This window comes from Lonchura striata, chromosome 1 (assembly GCF_046129695.1).
Source record: "Lonchura striata isolate bLonStr1 chromosome 1, bLonStr1.mat, whole genome shotgun sequence".
NCBI classification, from domain to species: domain Eukaryota; kingdom Metazoa; phylum Chordata; class Aves; order Passeriformes; family Estrildidae; genus Lonchura; species Lonchura striata.
The window spans coordinates 112,933,938-112,957,837 of record NC_134603.1 but is presented as its reverse complement, the minus strand read 5'-3'; the positions used below and the strand labels follow the sequence as shown (position 1 = coordinate 112,957,837).

At 46.2% G+C, this 23,900-nt stretch overlaps 2 protein-coding genes across 5 annotated transcripts; one reads left to right on the top strand and one right to left on the bottom strand.

The window, feature by feature from the left end:
- Nucleotides 1-8,130: 8,130 nt before the first annotated feature.
- LOC110471062 (C-C chemokine receptor type 8) lies at nucleotides 8,131-10,176 on the bottom strand. Its single transcript, XM_021531293.3, has 2 exons — nucleotides 10,106-10,176; nucleotides 8,131-9,210 (listed from the first exon to the last, which is right to left on the bottom strand). The coding sequence occupies exons 1-2, from the start codon at nucleotides 10,157-10,159 to the stop codon at nucleotides 8,131-8,133; spliced, it is 1,134 nt and encodes a 377-aa protein (XP_021386968.2). The 5' UTR covers nucleotides 10,160-10,176.
- A 3,111-nt stretch (nucleotides 10,177-13,287) lies between these two features.
- On the top strand, nucleotides 13,288-22,856 carry SLC25A38 (solute carrier family 25 member 38). Of its 4 annotated transcripts, none has more exons than XR_013340848.1 (8): nucleotides 14,464-14,529; nucleotides 15,450-15,571; nucleotides 16,211-16,295; nucleotides 16,784-16,963; nucleotides 17,405-17,573; nucleotides 18,193-18,359; nucleotides 19,214-19,756; nucleotides 21,779-22,856. XR_013340848.1 is itself a non-coding variant. In XM_031503895.2 (7 exons), the coding sequence occupies exons 1-7, from the start codon at nucleotides 13,366-13,368 to the stop codon at nucleotides 19,334-19,336; spliced, it is 921 nt and encodes a 306-aa protein (XP_031359755.2). In that variant the 5' UTR covers nucleotides 13,288-13,365; the 3' UTR covers nucleotides 19,337-22,856. The 4 variants fall into 4 exon arrangements, 2 of the variants coding, with proteins under 2 accessions (XP_031359755.2, XP_021386969.1); XR_002465523.3 differs by having other exon boundaries at nucleotides 21,155-22,856; XM_031503895.2 differs by lacking the exon at nucleotides 14,464-14,529 and adding an exon at nucleotides 13,288-13,440 and having other exon boundaries at nucleotides 19,214-22,856.
- Nucleotides 22,857-23,900: the final 1,044 nt, after the last annotated feature.

Here is a 23,900-nt window from a genome sequence, read left to right as displayed (position 1 = left end):
TGTGGTCCTGGAAACACGCCCAGGTACTGCCTCAAAAGTCAAGGGAGATTAAAATGCCCTCTCCCCAGAGGCAGAGTTGTGCTGTCTTCAGGCAGGCTGACCTTGGTGGGATTCTGGGGTGGAGAGTATCTTCCAGGTTGCCTGAGCTCTTGCTTGTGGATTGGTTAGCAAGTTACCAGGCAAGTATCTTTGTGTAAGTTCAGTTCTGGTATTTCTGCCAGTTACATTTTGCGATTTTTTACTGTGTTATGCTTTATCTATCAAATGTTACATCCGGAACAGCTACATAGCAATGTAATTAAGGTCAAACCGTGGGCCTCCAACATCAGCCAAATTATGCAAGTGATGTCAGCCGGGTGGGCCAGGGCAAGCACCCATGGAAATAATCAGGGGACTGACTCCTGTATAGGTGTTAGGCAGGGACAGCAAAGATACACTGCTGGAAATAAAGTTTAAAGGGTAGGGAATTATAAAGGGCCAGAGCAGTGAATCTGCAATACTCACCTTTTTCTCTGACAAGTGCCAGCAGACCCATTCTACTAATTCTTTAAAAACAGATGTAAAGCACTCTGCACTGTTTTTAGGACAGCATCAAAAGGCTGGTTTCTCCCCACGCCTGTAAAGTAGGATCTATGACTGCCAAAATTATGAACTTTTAGCTTGCAGTAAGGTAATTTCTGGTAGATGGTACTAAGGAAATGTTCTCATTGTGTGAAAAACATGAGATTCAGAAAGCTGAATGAAAGCTTCCTCAATGCCAGTGATAATCTGATACTATCGGAGCAGCACTGGCCTGTCTGTAGATGGGCTGTTGTTTGGAGGACACCCAAATCTAAATTTGTCTCCCATGTCCTCGTGGGGATGATGAAGAGCTGTGTCCCTCCCTCCCCCCCTGAGCCTTGTAAAGAAGCCACAGATGGATCAGTAGGAGTTTCCCCACTGGGGACCTGCACATGCCAAGCTGGTTTGCTGCTGATCAGTGAAATGTGGGCAGAACCCAGACAGACACGGCCACCCTCACCGTGGTGGCACCTGCTCCTGGGTCACCAATACTCAGCACAGTGCCACTAGTGTGGCTCTTTGCAGGCAAAATCCTTGAGAAGAGGGTCAAACAGGAGAGGCTGGCCCCAGGCATTTCTTACCTCCAGGTAGAAGGAACCTCCTAGAAATAGGGTTTTCCTGAAGGTGGTCATCAACCTCTTCCTCTTGTGCTGCCCAGAATTTAACTGGAACCAAGCACATAGCAGGCTATTACCCTCAGAAAGAAATTAAGTTTGCCAAATTTTACCCACAGAGGTTTTATCTGGAGACTTCAATTAAAGATAAACCAATTCAAGCTGACTCACAGAGATCCTTAGCAGATGTCCCTGGGAGACACAAAAGGCTTTCTGCTGTATTCTGCTGTGAGTGAAAAACCTAGATAAGAGTGTTACTCATTATCATGGTGTGCACTTGTAGTGCAAGATAGACAGATGTGAAACCAATACCATCTGAAAGGCAACTGCCACATCAACCATATCTCTGCTCTCCATCTTCAGCCTCTTCACACTCTGGTACTGAGGACAGCTCAGGAATAAAAAATTCTGAGGAAGCTGCTGAAAGGACTTTCATTTTGGTCCATACACAATGGATGAAAACATCTTTTGTTTCTCCAAGCTGAAACAAAAAAGACATTGCATCCCTTGTAACCAGAGAGACTTTTGCTGGGAAGGGCTAGGTATAGTGTGCTGCTTTCTCAACTGGGAGGCCTACAATGATTTTACAGGAAGGAATCAAGAGTAAAGAATGACACTGTGGCTAAAGAATGGCAAACACCCTGGTCTTTTTATTCTATCTCTTTCTGAGTGGCCTTCCAAATTTGAAAACTCATGTCTCTCCATATCTAGGGAGACCAGAAGTACTTCAATACCACTGGCATCTCCTCATGCTCTGCAAGAGCAGGAGCAGCTTTGGGAGGCAGGGTTTTGCACAGTATCACTGGCAAGTTCAAGCTTTGTGGGCTAAAGCACTTGGTAAAGGAACATCTAGCCTGAAGGGTCAAAATGCTGTTCTCCCCAGCAGACTCAGCTTTTGCTGCCATGGAGGAAAGCCTGATGGAGGTGATTTGCTATGAAAAGAGGCTCTCTTTGTTCTCAGGAGTTTCACTAGAGTCCCCTCTGCAGGCCAGTGGGGAACAGCAGTGGCCTGGGTGTACCCGCTCCATCCTCCCAGGAGCTCTGGGACGCCGAGCTGCCCTACGTGGCTCAGCAGCGTGACACACACCACAGCCTCGACTGCACTGGCCCCTGCTGGACATTTTTTTATCTTAATTTCTCCAAAACACTAATCTCTTCTGTCTGGGTAGAGGCGCTCCTGGAGGTGCATCCCTGCCACATCAGCATCCCGTTCCTTCCATGCTGTCCTGCAGCAGAGCCCATCCAGCAGCTTTTGCTGCAGATGTGAGCAGCAGCTGCTCAGACACAGACACATACAAAAATCACAGAAATAATTTCTGTGCCTCACTTTTGAGAGAAAAGCCAGCAGAGAGAGCCTCATCCCTCCATGTCACTGTTATGCAGAGATGCAAGAAGACAACTGAGCTTTGGTGTCTTTCCAGACACTGGTGGGAGATGCATTTATTTTACATTAAAAAAGTGGGGATGTAGAAATTACACAGAGTGAGGAAGAGAGCCATTATGTCTAGGGATGAAAATGTTTCATCCTGAGGGCTGCTGAAGGGAAGAGCCATAGAAGGCTGAAGGTTTGCACAGTTTCTACAAGCAGAAGGAGCATGGCTCAAACAGATATCAAAAATCAAGAGAAACATTTATTCCCACATTAGAAATGTCACAGAAGGGATAGGGACATTGAAACACTTTAGTGCTTAGTCTCACTCATGCCTTGGTAGCCCCACTGTGTTCCTGAGCTCCAGCTGTCATACAGATATGGTGCTGTCCTGCCCTGGAGATGTGGCAAAGGCTCAGCCAGGTCTCCTGCAGGTGTCCTCCTCCCCTGGGACCGGTGACGTGCCTGTGAGCTGCTCGGACCCGCCTGTTTCGGGGTGTACCTGAGTTACACTGATCACTCACAGTACATCATGAGGCTGCCCTGCTTGTGAGGTCAGCTCCAACAGTAACAGCATAGCCCAAGAAAGATGGGAAGAAGCCTTTGGTTGGGCAATCACATCCCTTCCCTCCTAGGCTCATCCAGACAGGAGGAATGGCTGCAGAGCCACACTCCAGCAAGCTGCTGTTCAAGAGGCTGAATAAAGAAATGCCTTTCCTCCCTCCTTCCCTCCTCCCCCTCCCTTCTCTGTCCCTTGTGCTGCTTATGAGAGCTGAAGCTGTTGAGTACATTAGCACCAGCACCACCCCTGTCTCTGCTGGGCTGCAGCTGAGCACACGTCAGGGCAGTGCGGTGCTGCGAGATGTGCAGACATGAGCAGAGAGGAGTGGAACTGCTGCCTGCCTTGCAGTGAGCATGGCCAAAAGATCCAAGGAAACCACTCAGCACTGCTCTTTGCTCTCAGCCTAGTTGAATACCTGAGCATTAGGGAACAAGACCCATTTCCTCTACTCCTTATTGTATAGGAAAGGCAACTGGTTTGCAACCATTTCTTGCTACACAGATCTCTTCACCTTGCTGTCAAGGTTGGTGCTGACTCAAACACCAAGGGCAATCAATACTTCTGCAATGTCCTGGCAGTCTGTGTTAGGCCAGGGCTGTGTCCTTCCTTCCTTCCTTTTGTCCACTCTCACATTCTGCACACACCTTCACACCTTCTCTGAACTCAGGCATGTGGAGGATCGCAGAGACTGCACATCCTCCAAGGGTGCCAGGTGAAGAAAGGGATGAATGTCTTGGCAATGCAGACCTGCATGCATGTTGCACATTCATTAATGTTAGTGGGAAATCTGCCTGGATATTGGAGCATGGTGAGGAAAAACTGTTTGCTGACACTGTTGTTTGCTTGGTGGCACTTTTTGTTTGCATAGACCTCATCCAACGTGGTAAGTCTGACCCAGCTGCTGACGCCAGCATTATACTGGGTGCCCTGGCTGCTGGAATACACTTCAAAGCTGCAGGGACACCTGGAGGCCCAGAGAGCTCTGTGGGGTCAGAATGAGGCCCCAGCAGTCACACACATCAGCAGAGGCTGTAGGAACCCAAATCAGTGTTATTCTCAGGTGGGGATTTCTGTGACCTGTTTCTGTACATTCTGGCATTTCAGCCAAATCAGCAGAAACACAGATTTACCTAGAGCAGAAGCACACTGCTCAGAAGTCGTGCGTCAAACCTGACACACTACAGCAGCAGCTTTGCTTTGCTCAGTATTACTTGCTGCCTTTAAGGGACATTAACATTTAAGGTATGTTAACCAAATATGAATATCAGCCCACATATTACAGTTAAACCTGATATATTCAGACTAAAGTTATAATTACCTTTCAACTTCCCAAACTATTTTTAGATTTGGACAGAATAGCTAAAGCCATGGGGTTTTTTCTTCTGTCATGAGGGACCTTTCTGTATCCTCTTCTAGCATAGTCAATTATTTCCATGCTGCTTCATAATTGGTATACATATGTTTGTATATATAGTAAGTGTTTTCAAGAGGCTGAAAATAAAACAATATTCTCCTGGATATGATACAATTAACTTGGGGAGTCAGGCTTGGGGAGTTTCATGTATGCTAATGTAGGCCTATCCCTGCATAGATGCATCCTTCAGCTAAGAGAAGAGTGGGACACAAATACCCTTCATTAACTTTTCTTTTTCCCCTCCCTAAAGTTTTGCCTGGTTCTGACTTCCAGGTGTAACCAGATGTTACCACAGCAGAAAGAGCAGAGTTGTGCTGCTGGCTGGCAGGGCTCCTCCTGACAGCACCAATTCCTCATCCCCAGACTGCATCCACTGGCCTGAACGAGTAACCTGAAGGTCAGAGATTCTGCCAAGGATTTAATAAGTTTGAATCCATGTTACCTTGGGAAGGAGGCTTCAGCATAATGCCAGAAAAAGCTGGATATGGACTAGTTTCTCACTCAAGGATAGTGTTTTGGGACAAGAGACATGATTACCTGTGCTAAAGTGGCAGTCCTGCAGCTCAGAGCTGAGGAAAAATCTACTAGGTTCCACTTGACACTGTTTTTTGAGGAATCTAGCAACATCAGAAGCTGGCATGGTCTCATACATCCCACTTTTTGCTGCTGTAGTTGAATAGCATTGTCCTTGAACATGCCCATACAACTGCTGCACATGTTTGCAGTGTGGCAAGTGATAAGCACCGCTGATGCCACCGCAGTGCTCCAGCCTGTCAAGGCCTTTCCATCCAGACATTCAGAGAGCATCATGAGTAGCATCAGACAAAGTCTTCATCTTTCTAAGAGACCGTCTGTAGAAGGGATCCTCTGGTGCAAGTAACACCAGTAAATCAAAAGAAAACAAGTCTGACCTTTAGGTTTAAGTTTGAATGTGGGTAACAGTTACTCTGGTCTCTGTTTTAAGATGATGTGCAGAAGATTACATCTGACTGTTTTGTGTGCCAACATCATCCTAAATCCTCTTTAACCTGCCTCATCTCAGCAAAAAGAAAAAGCAAGATCAGGATATGAAGGTAAGCAGCAGACATGAGCAGGAGCAATACAACAGCTGTGGTAGAACAGCTGTGGTGGAACAGCTGAGGTGGAACAGCTGTGGTGGGTACATTTTATGCAAATAGGTGAACAGGCACTGGGGCTGTGCAGAATGTTTTAGTCTCAGCTTCTTGTGCTCCTTTCCCTTGGGAAACCCCTAAAATTTGGCATTTTCCTCAAGCTGTCAGCTTGCACAGATACAGGAATATGTCTTCTGCTCTCAATGCCTTCACAGGCACTGGAAGGGCAGCAGACTGCTCCAGGCTCATTCCTTCAGAAAGCAGTGGAGCTCTGTTACCTACAGGGGTGTTTCTGGCTACCCAGAAGAACACAGGGCAGCTCTTGCCAGCCAAGCTTGCCAGTCAAGCACTCTCCGGATGTGGGTCTCACCTCCCTTTGCACAGGAAGGCAGAAATACCAGTTTAAAGCAGTTGGATAGTGAGAAGAGTTGAGGTAAGGTCCAACTCAGAGCTCCTGGTGTTGCTGATAAAACAGAAGCCATCTGCCTCTGGCAGAAAAACCCTTTAAGCTGCATAAAGCATCTCCTGTTTCCTTGCTAGAAGGTGTTGTGGCAACAGCAGGGCAGGATGTCCTCCAGTGAGAGCCTGAGAAGTGAAAGACTGCAAAGAATGCTCTGCATGTTTAAGCTACCCTCATGCCTAGCCTAACCACAAGGGTTGCAGCCCTTGTGGGGAAGCCCTGGATCACAGCCTCAATCCAACAGCTACATAACAGCAATCAATGAAACCTCCAAGCAGAGGGAGATGTCCCCTAGCAGACATGCTCAGCAATCAGAGAAAGGCCATCATCATCTTGCCAGCTTGGGCAAATGGGCTCCTGTCCCAAAGCACTCACACAAGGGGTGCAGGGTGAGGCTGTTGAGGCTGCAGAAATCCTTCCCATCTCTGGTGCTTCAGCTGAGTGAATTTTGCTCTAGATGGCTCATGCTGTGGATCTGCAGGGGAGAGAGTTGGTGCTGTCCTCTTGCCCACCACCCTTTGGCTTTGCCCTGAATTTTTTTGAAACCCCTTCTAGAGAACCAGAAGGTTTGCATATCCAAAAAAAGCCTGGCTGGCTATAAGGCACCTGGAAGGCAGAGGCTGTACTGCTGTGCCAGGCAGTGATCCTGCTGCTGGGACCCAGGCAGCAGCTGAACTGAAGAGGAGGCAGAGAAGAGGCAGCTGGAAGGACTATCGGTTGTGTAGATCAGTCCAGGACAGAATAAAATGCAGATGCTGACACAAATAATGATGAAACAGGTTCCTCAGGTGTAAAGACTGTGCAATTACACTTCACACAGTATCTTTATTATAAAATTTAAAACATGGTGATAACTTGTAGGGAGAAAGAGAAGAGAACAAAAAGCTTTAGAAAACCATTGCATTTATCTAAGAATATTTGCACATATAGAAGTATACATATGTATATATATATGGGCATATCAGTGTGTATTTGTGTATATATACACACAGAGGCAAGTATAGATACGCATGTATGTGTACATAGCAGCTCTATATCTATATAGATACATATAGATATATCTATACGAATGCGTAGCCATTCACATATATAAAATCAGTCATTCCAAGTTGGAACAGTAACTGGAAAGTCAACCCCATATGCCTGTTCAAGAGCAGTGACCCCACTGGCACACCAGCTACCAGTTCAAAAATGTTCATAAATCCCCTGACAGGGACGTGTGACAGCTCACACCCACTATTTTTTCCACTCTTCAGCCTTTTTACTGGTAACAATTTCTCCATCCATTCCTACAGCACTCATTCATTCCTGCAGGGGCTGTTCCTTGACGTCCACAGCACCATTTCTAAGCTACAGCTTGAAAGCCTTCCAGCCAAGAAGCTGCAGGCCCTGGTAGCAGATGTGGAGTCAGGGTCATACATAGATATTAATTCACATTGATTTTACCTAAACACGTGGACAGAATTTATTTCTTGGTTGCTTATCCAATTACTCACTAAGTTCTTCTGGGACTGGAAGCATTGTTCAGATCTGTCAACTGGGAGCCAGGCTCTGGCATGACACCTTAAACTTGGGCCCCATTTCCCTCCAAAGAGCAGGTTCCCACTTCTGCAGCGAGTCCCATCCCTGCTCACAAAGCCAACACACTCTGCTGAGACAAGGGAAGGAATGGCCAAGTGTCCAGGGTTTGGAAACATAAACAGTTCTTTTCAATACTGAGCCTGAAGGGGAGATGGTATTTTTCTAAGGTACCTCTCCATCTTGTTCTGGCAGTAGGAGTCTGCTGGTAATTTCACAAAGCAAGCAAGGCAGGATGTGCTGAGGGAAAGGGAGGATATGCTAAAAAAAAAAAAAAAAAACCAAAAAACTCTAAAAAGTGAGAAGAAAAAAGCAACCACAATAAAAGCAAAATCAAGCAGCTGCTTCCACTTTTCATGTTCTAAAAGGTTGCTCAAACAGCCCATGTCTGTGGATGCCCAATTGAGGATTTGTCAGTTTTAGGTCACCTGTCCAGGATGATAGTTTTGGACTTGTAGTTCTACAAGACAGTGCCAACAGAAGACAACTGTGAGGACTTTGTGTGCAGAGAGGAGTGCTTGTCCAGGCTGCGCCCACCGAAAGCCCCATAGCCTTTGCAGTTGGACAGAAAACATACAGATTTTTTGAAAGCACCACAGAGGTGCTTCTTGAACTTCTCACCCACAAAAGCATAGATGACTGGGTTGAGGCAGCAGTGGACATAGGAGAGTGCCTCAGTCAGCTCCACAGCTAGGTCTAGCCTTTGGCTTGTCTGGCAGTCATTGATGATGTGCATGTTCTTCAGAGAGTCCAAAAACAGCACAATGTTGACGGGGGTCCAGGAGAGAAAGAACAAAATGACAACAGTAAAAACCAGTTTTATTGCTTTGTACTTGTTCTTGGTATGGCACTTCTGCAGGTTTTTCAAGATGTTGTGATAGCAGAAAATGAGGACAACAACAGGGATTAGCCACCCCAGAATGTTGACTTCAAAATTACTGAAAGTCTTCCAGCCATTGTTGCCACTAGGATAATGAGGGAGGCACTTAATCTGGTTATTGTCATTTACTTCCTGGAAAAAAAGTAAGTCTGGTAATGATGCTAAAATGGCAACTACCCAAACAACCAGACTGGTGATAAACCCAATGGCAGTTGTCCGAATCCCTTGCACGTGGAGGGAGTGGACTATGGCCAAGTACCTGTCGATGCTCATGATGGTTATGAAGAAGACATTGCTGTAGAAACCAATGAAGTAAACTGAGCTGATGATTTTACACAGTGCATTTCCAAAAGTCCACTGGCTTACAATGGAGTACTGAACCAAGAAGGGCAGAGAGAATACCAAGAGGAGGTCAGAGAGAGTCAGATTCAGCAGATACATGTCAGTCATGGTCTTGATTTTCATGTAGACTGTCAGTACCCAAACAACCAAAGCATTTCCCACAAGGCCGGTCACAAACAGTATGGAGTACAGCACTGGAAATAAGGTAGGTGCAAATTCTGGAATACCTTCAGGATGACAGATGATGTGTAGTTCAGAGTAGTCAAAGGCATATTCATAGGCTGCAGAGTAGTTTGGTGTTGGTGAGGTGTAACTCATCTGTTCAAGGACAATGAAATTCACATGAGCCAAATCCCACATTAGTAGATATACCAGGCAAGAGTCAGCTCACACCAAGCTTCATGAGGACAAAATAGATGCCACAGCTGTGGTATAAGATGAAATGAGGAATGAACATGAATAGCTGGCCATCCCCTGCAAGACCCAGGACAAGATCCTTGCATCACAGGGGCAGAAGAGATCAAGGAGAATGCAGCTGTGGTGGTAGAGGTTACCAGCATCCTCCTGCTGACTCCGTGTGGGGCCATGGCCCATGTCCGAGTCCAGGTGGGATACTGAGGCCAGAGACAGGGAGCATCCTTAAACTAGCAACGACATGGGCATGGCCAGGAGGCTGAGTGCCCCTGATATGGGTTTTGGGGTCCTATTTTATGTTTCCTTCTTAAAGGAGAAGGGAGCATAACCCAGGGAGAAACTGACATGTTAACACTCATCTCCTAAAAGTTTTGTTTCCAGTTAGCTGAGTGCCAGAAATGGGATGCACCAGCAGCAGTGACATGCCCCCTTCCTGCTCACCAGCCCCTTGCAGCTTGCCCACTCCCCAGCAGCAGCCACCACATCCCTAGGCAGTACTTGTGACAGGAAACAATTAAAGAAGATGGACAGCAGCATCACTGTCAGGATGTCCTCCATAGGACACTCCTAGCACTACTTCTGCCCTCAAGGACATTCTTCTTCCACAAGCACAGTGTCATTAGCTAAAGATATTTTCACCCTGTGTTTTGGTTTCTTTCCAGAGAACAACGATCACACTGATTTCTTTTAAATGTCCATCATCTCCACCAGTACCGTGTCTCCATAGGAAAAACTGAACCTCTAAGATGTGCTACTGACCCCAGCTTGCAGGACAGCAACTCGGCAGGGAGTGACTCACCAACATGTCCTCAGAGCCACTGCTTCCCAGCAGGTCTGTCAAATTCTGCTCCATAATCCAAGTGTCTGAAAGAGTGCAAAAAAAAAAAACAAAAAACAACTGTCTTTATATAATGCATTTTAAAGAAGCAGGCATACCTTTGTGTATATAGGCTGGCAATATTTACTTTATCTTATGTTGCAATGCCAAGTCGCAGATAAAGTCCTTGCTGTAGCAGTGCACAGTTCCAGAATAGCTTTTCCTCTGTGTGACCTGTGTTACATTAAAGATGTATGAAACCCCAAAGCAGTGAGTTCAGCCTCTGTACTTAACACCTACAGGACGGAAATGTCAGCTTTATCTTATGTATGACCACAAACTTTTCATTCTGAGCACTTACATTCTCCAGTGGAAGAGATTTGCAATCTTCTCCACTTCTTTGAAGTGTTTCTCTCTCCCACCTGCATGCCCTGCACCTGCTGTCCCTCTCTGCAGTTCCGATGCCTAGGAGAGAGGAAGTAGCGCTGTCTCTGCCCTGCTCCAAGGACTTTTGGTGAAGATGGCTGAGAGGGATGGTCCAATGCTGCCAATAGCCAGCAATGGCAAAGGGCCACGTATTTGCTTTAACATTTCATTTTTCCTTGGAAGGCACCTTCCCCCCGCACCCTCCTAAGCACAGACAGGAATACCTAAGGCCTGCTGTGACCTCATCCAGACCCAACACAGCTTCCATCCCACAGCTCCGATCTTCCCCACAATACAAGAAACAGGGGAAAGAGCAGCCCTACTGAGCAACAGGCAACATTTGAAGTGTGTGTATCTCCTTAAATACTGCTGCACTCCACTAGAGCTTGGTGTCATTACTGAAACTCAGGCAAGTCATGTTGCATTAATAAACAGACAGAACTCAGTTTCCTCAAGCAGAAAAAACCAATTCTTTATTAACATAATTCATTTTTATACAGTTTTCACAGACCTTGTGTTCAACTCCAATTGGCTACTAGTTTTCTTGCCACTCAATTAATTGGTTAGTAACTTGCATTTTTCCTTTCCATCCAATCTCTTTATTCTTGGATTGTTGATGTATTTTCTTCACTGATTCTCATGGGACAGATCTATTGTTTATGCAGGTGCAAACTTATTTTTTTTATTAAAATAGGTTGTTGTGTTAACTGTCTTCATTCTTATGACTTTTCCTTATGGGAACTTACAAGCTACTGCTAGCTTAACTAGAGTAGCAGGGCCTAAACCATATTTAATAAGACCTTTCTTTTATAATATTTCTACCGGCCTGCAATAAGTCACATCAACTTTTTGTTTGTTTTTGAACAAACAGCACCTCATTGGGCATCAGTCCATAGATGTGCTGCTAGAATCCCCACGTGGAATGATCTCAAATGCTTTGAATGTCCACCTTCACTCACCATTGCTCCAAAGGCAGAGTGATAAATTTATGTGAACCAAGAAAACTGCAACTATTGCATGTGTAGCAGTGGATGGCTTTCCTCGGCCATGGCGGGCAGTGTGATATTAGGTCAAAGTTTTTCATGTGAGTCAAGCCATGACAGCCAAGCTCTGCTGGGTATTAACTCTTACAAAGCCTGAAACTAGGAATTAAAACCAGAAGCAAACTCTTCTGCTACAGGCAGTGTTACTGGCAGTTGCTGGCAGCGCTGAAGCTTGATCTCCACTGCCCTAATGCAGGATTAAAACGGCACACACAACTCTGTTGGTGCTAAAGTGGCAAAGAAAACGATCAGGAATTATTCAATGTGGAAAAAGATGTGTCCACCAAATGGTAATTTGGCAGTTCTCTCATCTTTCATCTCCTAAATAAATGACAGGCTATGTCAGAGCACAAGGACAGTGACATGAAGGGACGCGGCTCCCTCTGCTGGGCATTCCTGCAGAATTGAGGCACATCCCTGCAGAGCAGTGCAGTTTCACCTCCTCATTCATCACGAGGCGTGTTTTAAGGAAGAAAACACTTCCATAGCAAGATAAATACCTGGAGACTGCTATTGCTGCCAGGTTTTCATGCTGGATGAGCTCTTTCTTGGGATGTATGCCATTTGGCCAATATTGTTGCAGCCCATTTTGCTTCAGAAAACTACAAAAATGTCAATTGTTGCTCCACGCAAAGACATGGAGGGAGAGGATCCAGCCACACCATACCCAGTTCCACACAGAAACATTTCAAATGCATCACTTGAGTTTGTTGGCCTTACTAGAGTTAAGCTTACTCCTCTAAACAGCCAGAAACATGCAAAAAAAAATAGCCAAAGGGACTTTTTCAAAATGACACATATACCCCAGAAAGCTTCCTTATATAATCAATTGTATCACAGATGATGATGCATTGGGTTTACAAGGAAAGGTTTTGGTAGCAAGGGGGCTGCAGGGCTGCCTGATGTGAGAAGATCCAGAATCTGCCCCTGTGGCGGCAGTAGCCAGTTCCAGCTGACTCCAAGATGACCCTGCTGGTGATTAAAGCTGAGCCCACTGGTAATATTGGTAGTGCCTCTGTGATTCAGAAACACTGTGCAGCAGCAGCTGTGAGAGAGGGAGAATACGTGAGAGAAATCCCCTGCAGAGTCCACAGTCAGGGAAGATGGAGGGGAAGGAAGAGCTGCAGGCAGTGGAGCAGAGATTCCCATGCAGCCTGGGATGATGCATGTTGTCCCTGTGCAGGTACACAATGGAGCAAGATGTGAGGCAGAGAAAGAAGCACTAGAAGGGAAGGAGACAAGCTGATCTTCTTTTCCATGAGTCAACAGACAAAGTTAGTTAATGAAATGAAAGGCAGTCACTCATCCAAAGGAGGGAACTGCTTAACAAAAGAGGAGTTGCCAAAGGGAAGAGGGAGTCCATAATGAAATTATTTTTCTACCCTGTGTGTTAGGCTAGCAAAAGTACTTCATTTTTTTCAGAGAAAGTATGAGAAGTATATTCTCTCCTTCTTCAGAGGCTGCCACAAGGCAAAGCGAGCACAGGAGAGGAAGTGGTTTGTGCATAATGGCTATTGCTGTACACAGGGTTGTCTTTCTAGGAACACCTGAAGCATGATGTTCTGGACATGTCATTCCTTACTTGGCCAAGGCACAGTAGGTAGGCAATTCTTAGAAAAGCAGCTTTGCCAAAGCCGCAAGTTGCTCCTCCCAGCTCCTGCAGTTTTGTTATTGATAAGCAATGTCTGGCTCTGCAGGCACAGCGAAGCCACAGTCTCAGGGCTGGCACAGGTCTAATATTGAAACACTTCATTTTGGTGCCTCACTTCTTCAATGCTGTGGAAAGCCAGCCTTCCTCTGCTCTGGGCCCAGGATGTGGACGAGCAAGTGGAAACATTAGCGATAGAGGTAAGGACGTGTCAGCGTTCATCTCAGGTTTCTGAACAACACAGTATCCATAGGAAGCTGGTTTTGTGGGGAAGTGGGAGTGTGAACTGAAGGAAGACATGATGCCAGTTCATTCTGCCATTATGAACTGACCCTTCCCACTGCCTACGTCTGACAAAGCGTGCTGGGGCGCAGTTGCTGGATACAGCACAGAGTGCTGGAATATAGAGTACAGTTGGTGGAACTGAGTAAATTCTGCTGATCCCAACTTCAGGCCATGGAACTGTTGGAGAAAGTCCAGAGGAGGCCACAAAGTTCCAGAGGACTGGAGCACCTGAAGACAGGCTGAGAGCACTGGGGCTGTCCAGCTTGGAGAAGAAAGGTTGTGTGGAGATCCCATAGAAGCCTTCTAGTATATGGAGGGGACCTACAGAGGGGGACTCTTCATTGGGAACTGCACTGATAGGACAGGGAGTAGTGGGCATAAATTGAAAGACAGGAAATTTAGCTTAGCTTTTAGGAAGAATTTTTTTTTTTTCTGTGAGGGTGGTTAGACACTGGAACAGGTTGTCCAGAGAAGCTGTCGATGCCCCACAGCTGGCAATGTTCAAAGCCACACTGGATGGAGCCTTGAGCAGTGTGGTCCAGCGGGAGGCGTCCCTTCCCGTAGCACGGGGGCTGCAGCTAGATGAATCTCAAAGATCCACTTCAGCCCCTTACCGTTCTACGATTCTGTATAGAACGTCCAAAAGCCGTGACAAACACGCGACCCGGGGACAGAGCCCGCTGGAGAGGAGCGGGCTAGGGGTGGGGAGCCGCCGCTCGCCACAGGCCGCGGCGGAGCGAGACGGCGGCGGGCGGAGGGCTACGGGAGCCGCCTGCGCCTGGCGGGGCGGGGCTGCGGCGGGGCTGGCTCGGGGCCGGGCGGGGCTCCGGGCGGGCGAGCGGGGCTCCGGGAGGGGCGGGGCTGTGGGCGGGAGGGGCTCCGGGAGGGGCGGTGCTGTGGGCGGGCGGGGCTCCGGGCGGGCGGGGCTGCGGGCCGGGCCTCGCCGCCGGCCGGCGCGCACCGGGGCGGCGGGCGGCGCTGGGATGCCGGGCCGTGAGGCGGAGGTACGGCCGCGCCGGACTGGGCCGGGGCGCTGCGCCCGGGCCCTCCTCGCTGCTCTGCCGGGAGCGACCGGGGCGAGGGGGGCTCGCTGCGCTGCTGCGTCGTGTTCCGCGGCCTCGGGCGGCGGGGGCGCGGGGGACGGGCCCGGCCCCGTGACGGTGGGTCCGGGCATTGCTGGCTCGGAGTGTGCCCCTCACTGCTTCTGATCTGTCCGTGCTTTCTAGTCTGTTGTGATTCTGCTGCGCCGAGGGGCACAGACACTCCTTCTTGATTAGCGAACCCCGTTATAGGTTTATAATAACACAAACCCTCTCTAAACACCTAAAAACCTTCACCCTGCCGTGGGCTTTGTGCCTCCTGCCGTGTTGTTTCCCGAGAGGCGCCGGGCGGCCGCAGCCGCTGTGGGCAGCAGAGGCAGCCTCGGCTGAGCAGGCCTGCGGTGCTTTGGGGCGCGGCAGGGGCTGGGCAGGGCTGCCCGCCAGCGCCCGTGGCAGCGGGGAGACCCTGGTGAGCGGGTGGGACGGAAGGGTTGGAGGTGCTGCCAGCAGAGGTGGATGGGACTGCGGCAAAGGTACAGGTAAGTAGTGAGAAGGGGAACACCTATTTCCTTTGGCGTGGCATAGGGTAACCAAATGGCTACTAGTACATTTGATGTTCAGAAAACTCTTACCAACCACCGAATTTAAAGGCGATTCTGAACTACCTCCCAGAAAAAGCAGAGAACCCAAAAACCACAAATAAAACTTGATTAGCCTCAGAAACAGCCTGGAAAATTTTCCTAAGCAGTACCCTAAGCAGCTGTCCTTAACATCTGGGGTCAGCACGCCTTCCTTCCAATAGCATGTGACGTGTCAGCTGAAATATTTCCTCTTGTGCATTTTTAATTAAATGGCCATTTAAAGTTCTGTTCTTTCTCTTCCAGATGCATCCAGTCCTAAAGGCCTTTGTGTGTGGCTCCATCAGTGGCACTTGTTCCACGCTCCTCTTCCAACCCCTTGACCTGCTGAAAACCCGCCTGCAAACTCTGCATCCTGCTGTGAATGGGTGAGAGGAGGGGGCTGTGTCTGCCTGGGGGTCCTGGAGGTGCTCTGCCTAGGCTTCTGCCCCATTTTCTGCCTGGGGCTTGGAGTTCAGAGCTGTAATTTGGGAAATCAGTCTTTTTAAAAGAGGAGGTATGTTTTTATATTATGGAGAAGGATTGTTATTTTGCTCCAGAAGAACAAAAATGCCTGTGAGTGGTTGTGAATGCCATCAGAATAACTTGTAACCTCAACATTTGTTCTCATCTGAGATACTGGTGTTTGCTGGAGTGGCTACCATGCAGTTTCATGGGATATCCTCTGCCTGAAAAAAATCTTGTATAGTTGTCAGATAATTTTTCATGGGTGCAGCTTGGTGTAGTCAACCAACAATCTGCTGCTGCTAACAAAGAGAGTGAGCGACTAAAAATGCTAATGGGTGTTACAAGTTGTGTGAGATACAGAAGGTCATAGAGAAGCCCTGGAAAGAGCAACCAAGAAAAGCAGACTGAGATGAGGAAGAGCACCTTGGAGATGTTCCTTGGAGTTCATGCACCTTGGAGTTCATGCACAGAGATTTGAATGAAAGGGGTGGCTGTGGAGTACACCTGCCAAGGAACAGAAGCAGGTAATTTCTTCAGTTCCTGTCTTGTCTTTCTTTCAGGTCTGGTCGTGCTGGGATGGTGACACTGCTCTTTAGGGTTGTTCGTACTGAGAGTATTCTGGGGCTCTGGAAAGGTGTCTCTCCAGTAAGTGTCTGGTTTAATTCTGACTTGTAAAAATAAATAAATAAATAAGCTTACTGTTTATTGCTAATTATGTCTGCCTGAATTTAAATAGCCAACTCTTGTACAATTATGAGTGAACCAACATGATTTAGATTACATCCTATTTTAAGGATGAATTGAATTGAATTTCACTGATTTGATTATGGCAGTCCTGAGCAGCTGAACACTTGAATACTTTTGCAAATGTGGTGTGGCAACTGCAGGAAGTTCATTTTGGTTTGGGATATCCTGTTCCTAGAAAATTGACATTGAGGAATGCAGTAAATCCTGGTATAATTTGAATAATTTGTCTGTCAGTGCCATAAAAGATTTCTACCTTATCTTCTTTCCTCAGCATGTTAACTTCTACAAAGCTTCCTATCAAGCTCAACAGTTTCAGAAATGTTTTGTAGTATATTTTGTCTTATGTAAGCTTTTTTTCCCTTCATCTGCATCTGTTTCTCCTGAAGTCCTTTGCAAGATGCATTCCTGGAGTTGGGATTTACTTCAGCACATTGTACATGATGAAGCAAAAGTTTCTTGTGGACCGTTCACCCACAGCCCTGGAGTCTGTCTTCCTGGGTGCCGCTGCTCGTGCAGTTTCTGTGATTTGCATGTTGCCAGTGACTGTAGTGAAGACCCGATATGAGGTATGAGTTTCCAATTAGTCCCCTGTTAATGGTGTCACACACCTTCCTTGTGATGCAAAATAAATCCTTCTGCCTGGAGAAGGTTGCTGCCACTTGAGTACCACCAGGAATGTAGTCCTGATTTCACCTCAATTCACGCATTGTGCAGGAAATGAAATTTTGGCAAGAAGATGAAATAGAATTCACCTTAAGATTTGTAAGTTTCAATTGTATACAATGTTTGTGTACCATCTTTCATATGTTACCTTCCTGAAGGATTATTTTAAAGGCTGAGGTAGGTGAAACCCAATTTTTGCCTTGGGTTGTCCTCTGAGTTGCCATCTTGGGCATCATATTAAGTTCACACTACCATTTGTTGGGATATTATATCCTCAGGGTACATGTAGGGCTCCTCAATGTGTGTCAGGCACGTGGATGACTGACCTTTGTCTGCTCTTGCAGAGTGGAAGATTTGGCTATGGGAGTGTGTATGGAGCCCTGAAGAGTATCTATCAGACCGAGGGGGCTCGTGGCATGTTCAGTGGGCTCACAGCAACGCTGCTGCGGGATGCACCCTTCTCTGGCATCTACCTGATGTTCTACACACAGACCAAAAAGCTCACACCTCAGGGTGAGGCTGAATGTTGCATGCTGGGTGGAAAATGTTCCTCTTCTTAGATCCTGCCCTGCAGCTGACAACCAGCATGCTCTGCTTGTTGCCCTCCACCTCGGAAGTTAAATTAGTCTCCTGTAGGGCTTTGGGTCACTCACTCACATTTGCCTGTGGAGAACTGTAGACCAATAGCTGAGGTCAGTGCAGAAATGGAGACTGGCCCTAAATTGATTGATTGTCTTCATGAAGACTGATGCATAACCGGGTTATGTAACAGTTGAAAGACAGGGTGTCTTAAGCAATGCTTGCTTCTTCTGCTTGTGTTGCATACTGCTCAGTTTCCACTAAACTGGGGCTTCTCTGATATTTGAACTCACTGGGACAACTCTTGTACATTTTTTTCTTTTCTGATTTTCTGTCAAATTAAGTTTTCCAGCAAGTGAGACTTTTCAATAGTGCCAACTTTTGACTAGTAGCCACTTTTGCCCTTGAAAATTGGTTTCTCTAGCTGCACGGATTTTAACTTTTCTTAGGCTCTGATGTTGAGTTAATCATTCAAAAGCTTTCACTTTGTCATGTAGCATAAGTGTACCTGTCCTGAATGGTGTCTGAGTGTGTTCCCTTTGCTCTGTTGCAGACCAGATGGATCCAGTACTTGTGCCGTTGCTGAATTTTGGCTGTGGGATCTTTGCAGGGATCTTGGCCTCTTTGGCAACGCAGCCTGCTGATGTTGTCAAAACACACATGCAGCTGTCACCCCAAAAGTACCACAGGACAAGCCAGGCCATTGCCTTTATCTACAAGGTGAGGTGAATCCCTTTTGACATGCACAACCACATCCTTAGTTCTGATTCCTTTGCTCAAAACTCAGCTTTGCTGGGGAAGTTGTTGCCTTTTAAAGGAGGTGGACAAGTGTCAGTGTTTCATCTGCTCTTGCAGTTGGACAATTCACTGTCAGCATTTTCAGGATGATGAAGGGGGTCATGCTGTGGTAGACCAAGTGTGCGGTGTGAAATGCTGGTTTCAGATACAAAACAGCTATAAAATAATTGTTTGCACTCTAGACATCAGAAGAGAAATAAATGTCCAGGTCCTAATTGCAGGAATGGGATGGAGAAGTAGTCAAAGCCCACCTTTCCCTTCCTGCAGTCAGAAGGGCAGATCTTGGAAGATTCACTCTGTTTCCATATTGGACTCTATTCCTAAGAAATAATCTGTTTATTTTTGTATGCATTTTTATGTACCTCTTTTTCCTCAAATCATGTTTTTTGCTTCAATACTTAGAAATCTCAGAATAGCTGAGAGACTTTTGTAAATATGAAGCTCCAAAAGAAAGACTAGCCATTTTCCTGTAGTGTCTGGAAATGATCACACCCTTGCCTTTTCTTTGTTGGACTTGAGTCTGGCTATCCCCATCTGTTGTCTCCATCTTGGCCTTCCTTTTTTCTGCTCCCTGCTCTTCCTGCTTTTCTGGGTAGTCCTGCAATAGTACAATGCTAGTACAGGTTCTTCCTAAACACTATTTAAGCCGAAGTCTTTCAGAGACTGATCCAGGTCTGGGGTGAAATACATCCTTGTGCTCTTCCATGTAATATACGATGAGAAATTAAAACCCTTTAGGCAGATTGGGATGAATTGCTGTTTATCTCCTGTTACAGGACTTCGGGCTGGTTGGCTTTTTCCGAGGTGGTGTGCCCCGAGTTCTCAGGCGCGCTCTCATGGCAGCAATGGCATGGACGGTGTATGAACAGATGATGGAAAAAATGGGCTTGAAATCCTGACTGAGTTCCACAAGAAAGGACCAACTTCACTCCTTCTCCTGCTTGTGATCAGCTGGCACTGAGAAGTTCTCAGTTCCACAGAGGAATAAGCCTTCCCCAGCCTGGAGGAAAAAAGCCCTTCTGAGACCGGGGATTAGGCCTTTTGGCAAGTAGAGGAAAGGAAGGATTGGATCTTTACATTGTTTGATCAATGCATTCCAGAAGGACTGCACTTGGAGACTGCCATGGGAAATGACAGGGTTTTCACAGCCTGGTCACTATGCTGAGAAGCCCCTTTTAAAAATAACTCTGTGCTCACCACCTTCATGCAATGAGGCAGTATTAGAGCAAAAGTTTTTGAGGAGAAAACAGTGATGGCAGAACCTGCTAGCCTGTTCCTTGTGGGCATAACCAGAAAGGCCACAGTGACCACCATCTGATGTAAATCCTTCTTCTTCATATGCTTTATTCACACAGGGGAACACTAGGCCCTGGTGGGAAACTGGATGTGTCTCGTGATACTTACATTGCAGGAGTGGGTGAAAGAGAAATGAAGTGCAGGGGAAAAGCTACAAGCATGGTCTCTGTCATCACTTTTGTACTGTGGGTGATCGCAGAGAAAGTAACTGGAACCTCCTTGCTGTGTTATGTGTTATTATGTTATTGAGCACCTTAACACTCTTGAAATGTTCTGCCTCTACAGCAGGGTTTGCACAGGAATTAAGAAGCATAAGGCACTTTAGAATTGATTGCTGCCAAAGTTCTACTTGTTCTCTTAAAAAAAAAAAAAGCTGCTGGTCTAACTACAGCAGGAGCACTCAAGTGGGTTTTGTTGGGGTTTTTTATGCAGTTGTCATAGAGACTTACTTGCTTCCTATTCTTTATTTGTTAATCACTGATCAATACCGTCAGTGTGAACTGATCCTTAGAAGTAGCTTTTAGAGCCATGACTAATAATGCATATATGTATAATGGAAACAGATACAGATGCTGGCACTTCAAATTTTCCTTAAAACATTGCTGATTGCATGTGGAGTATGTTTTGGTTTGGAAAGAAAAAGTTGCTATTTCTGTAAGCTTGCTCCGAAGTTTGAGCCCTGTGGGTACTTGGTAGTGACCTATAATTCCCTTAGGGCTCCACACAGACTCTTCTCATCTTCCTGGCTGATCCTTTTCTCTTATGAGGTAGTCCATATTCGACTATGAATATGGACTGAGTTTAAATACACTTTTCATCCTCTGTGCCTTCTTACTCTTTTTTACTGTGTTACTCAGACCTCACAGTTTGTGCCAGGTGCAGCTTGATTCCCCCCTTCACTTGTGCCACTGTGATGGATTGGATCCCTTGCAGCTCTGTTAGCATGGGCGTGAAGCTGGCGTGGAAGTGTGCATCATGTTCTTTAGTGTGCCTTGCAGAAGACTTAGCTTTGGCTTTTGTTTTCTTAAATATCTAGGCATATTGCAATTCTAGAACCAGAGCACCTGTCTCTAAACATGAAGAGATGACACTGTAGCTGTATGAACAACCAGTGCTGTTGTTCATAAATTTTAGAGTGTATTTTGGGCAATCACTGCCTGCCCAGGCAGCTTCCCGAGCGCAAGAACAGAGGGGATGTGGATTGTTAAAGTGCTGCCTGTTTTCAGACTCAGCCCATCTGCGAGGGGAGGTTGGTGCTCTCCAGTGCAGGAGTCTCCAAAATTGGTGGTGGAGGATTCTGTGTGCACATGTCTACGTGTTAGCAACAAAGCACTGCATCAAATCAGGCATGTGGCACATTATTTGCTAAATCCTAAATGTGAACACCTGTTCCTTTCTTTTGCTGTTCCTTCTGCCCTTAGTGACCAGAACTTGTGAGAGTGCCTGAAACCATGGTAACTGCACATCCTGCTTGTTTGCCATCCTGAGCATTACTGACACAGAGCTGGAGAACCAAGTCTAGGACTGATGACCTGGCAGAATAAGGTGGCAATTAGATGAGTTACTTCATTTGTCCTTTATTCCCCTGTGTATGCACCAACATTGTGCTGGGAGCCTGAATTAACTTGGTGCTTTATGAATCTGGCATGTGAGTTGGATCTGTTGATCATCCTGGGCTGTGGTAGCCAAGGGCAGTGTGTGGGGTCACCTGCAAGGTGCTTCTCACATATTTTGTTCCTGGTTTAGCAATGGCAAACTTGTTTAGCAATGTGCAACTCATGCAGACAGAAACTTAAGCTCTTAAAATGAGGCAGGCAAGCAAAGAATGTGAGGTAATCTGGAATTAAGTAAGGTCCTCATCAGAAACCTGAATTTCAAGAACACTTTGGTGGCTTTTATGTCCCTGTACTCCTGCTTGGTCAAGTAACAAAGGAAGAAGTAGAGAGTTTATTCCCATTTGTTAATGTTTCAAGTTCTGCTGTGGGATTTTTTTGTTTGCTTTAAATCGGGAATCAGGCCTAAAGCAGTGTTATCTTTTACTTTAGGAAAGCTTTTCCATTCTGCTTTGGTGCTTTGTTATTGGAGTAGAATGAAAAGCTATATGATTTTTGGCTTGTGGATTAACCTGGGCTCCTCCGAGTTTAATAAACAGAGAATCTAAATTGCACTGTGTTTCATCTACCATTGGTGCTGCAAATCCAAAAGCGTATCTACCTGTAAGTTGGAGAGAATGAATTCTCTAGTGCAAGCTTTTTGTTTTTTTCTTTGTTACTTCTTTTGTTGGATGTCATATATGGGGGAAGGGAAAGTCTGAAGTTCTGCTTCGCTCTGTTCTGAAAGCTTTATCCCATGGTCAGGCATAAGACTGTTTCTCAGCTCTGGTCCTTACTGTCCTTCACCCTTTTCTCCTCTTCAAAAACATTCTGTTCCTGAAGTGATTTATTAAAGTTACTCCTTGATAGCTGTAGCAAGTCAAGACAATCAAGTGCATGGACTTGAAGTTTATGTGTATTCCCCTTGAGGTTTAATGCTTCTACATAACAACAAATTGTCACTGTACAGCCTAAAGGTAAAGTAAATCAAATAAAAGATCTGGACAGAGGTGCTTAATCACCTGCCTGCATCATGCCAGCAATTCAACACTAGCAATCTTGTCAGATAATCATTTCCAAAGCCATCTTGGCTTGGATTCTGGAGACAGTGGTGTGCTCCCTCTGCACTTCAGGATCTCAGGACTTCAAGTCCCTCTTAGACTGACCTCTGTTGCTGGCAGTGCACTGGTAGTGATTGTGCGCTGTCTCTGCTTGCCCCTGCAGCTGTGGCTAAGAACACAGCTGGCTGGCATGTTGAGGCAGGTAGTGTTTAAGTGAGTTGTAAGGACACAAGAGAAATAGTCTGATTATTCATGCTTTAGAAACTATGTTTTCACTATTCCTGTGTGATGATTTGTTTGGGTTTTTGTTTGTTTGTTTGTTTTTTTTTTCCTCCAAGTCTCTTAAACAGAACTGGAGCTTTGGAACATTGCATAGCTTTGAGTATTGTGAATGCTTCTGTGTCTGTATAAAATATTTATGTGAAAAGGTGTATTATATGTTTATATTAAAAACTGGTTGCTAAAATTAAGGATGTAATCTCTTCAGTGTGCTTTTTTTTTTTTTTTTGAACACACATAGACAAGCCCCAGACTGATTAAATGCACAAGGGATTGGATGGAGTAGAGGCTTAAGAAGGCAAGAGGAGTTTCCCAAGAAGACTGTTGGATGTGTTCAGAGCCCATAAAAGGCAAGGAATATTCTCTTTTTGTGTGGTGTATAATATGCACAGGTTGTGCTAGTACAAAATCAACTTTGCTTAATGGAAAAACCAGACAGCACTGGGGAATGTTGTGTTTTACTCAGCTTCCTCTGCCTGCCTGCTGTGTGCAAAGACAGATGGCTGTTGAATCCCTGTACTAGCTGGTGAAATACCTGCCTTCAGGACAGTGGCGTTTTAAACTCTCTGGGGAGAAACTGTTTTTAGTCTCCTGCTGATGAGGTTTTTGCTACGCAGGCAATCTGATCTCAGCAGGGGGCCAGAAATTGTGCCTGGGACACAATTGTCTCCTGCAAGGCATAATGCAAGGGAATGCTGGATTGCTGGTATCTTCTCTTGCTGTCACAGTATGGTCCTGGGATTCAGTAGCAGGCAGATTGTGTTCAGCAAAATGTTGATACTGAGATGTGCATCTTCCAGATGTGAAGATCCCAAGCCTTTTTTCTTGCTTACATAATACATTCTTACATGGAGCAATTTTCATGGAGGGTTATGTGTGTGTAAGAGACCTACCAGACAGTACTGAGGTGCAGCCTTGTGCCAGCTGAACCTGAATTGCTTGTGCAGGTTCCTGGTAGCAAGTTAGGCCTGGGATAGTGCCTGGTCCTGCACACAGGGCTCTGCAGAGCTCTCCTGCTGCCTTGCAAAACCACCTCCTCTGTAGTGAGTGTTGCCATCCATGCTGCTGACAGCTGCCCCAGCTGTGAGGAGATAGCAGACAAGCTCCCTAACCCTTCTGGATGGTAGAAGGTGGGGAAGATTGAAAGTTTAAAGGTGCTGTGGTTGTAACAAAACATTGAGTTACAGATCTCCCTTCCTCATTAAAAATGGGCAAACGCTTTGCTTGCTTTTTTA

Bases quoted from the DNA above. Each gene is read 5' to 3' on its own strand.
- LOC110471062 (XM_021531293.3), bottom strand. From the start codon at position 10,159: ATGGAGCAGAATTTGACAGACCTGCTGGGAAGCAGTGGCTCTGAGGAC. The intron at 9,211-10,105 runs GTGAGTCACTCC...GTCCTTGAACAG, and splicing joins GTGGCTCTGAGGACATGTTG to ATGAGTTACACCTCACCAAC.
- SLC25A38 (XM_031503895.2), top strand. From the start codon at position 13,366: ATGCTGTGGAAAGCCAGCCTTCCTCTGCTCTGGGCCCAGGATGTGGAC. The intron at 15,572-16,210 runs GTGAGAGGAGGG...TCTTTCTTTCAG, and splicing joins CTGCATCCTGCTGTGAATGG to GTCTGGTCGTGCTGGGATGG. The intron at 16,296-16,783 runs GTAAGTGTCTGG...TTTCTCCTGAAG, and splicing joins TCTGGAAAGGTGTCTCTCCA to TCCTTTGCAAGATGCATTCC.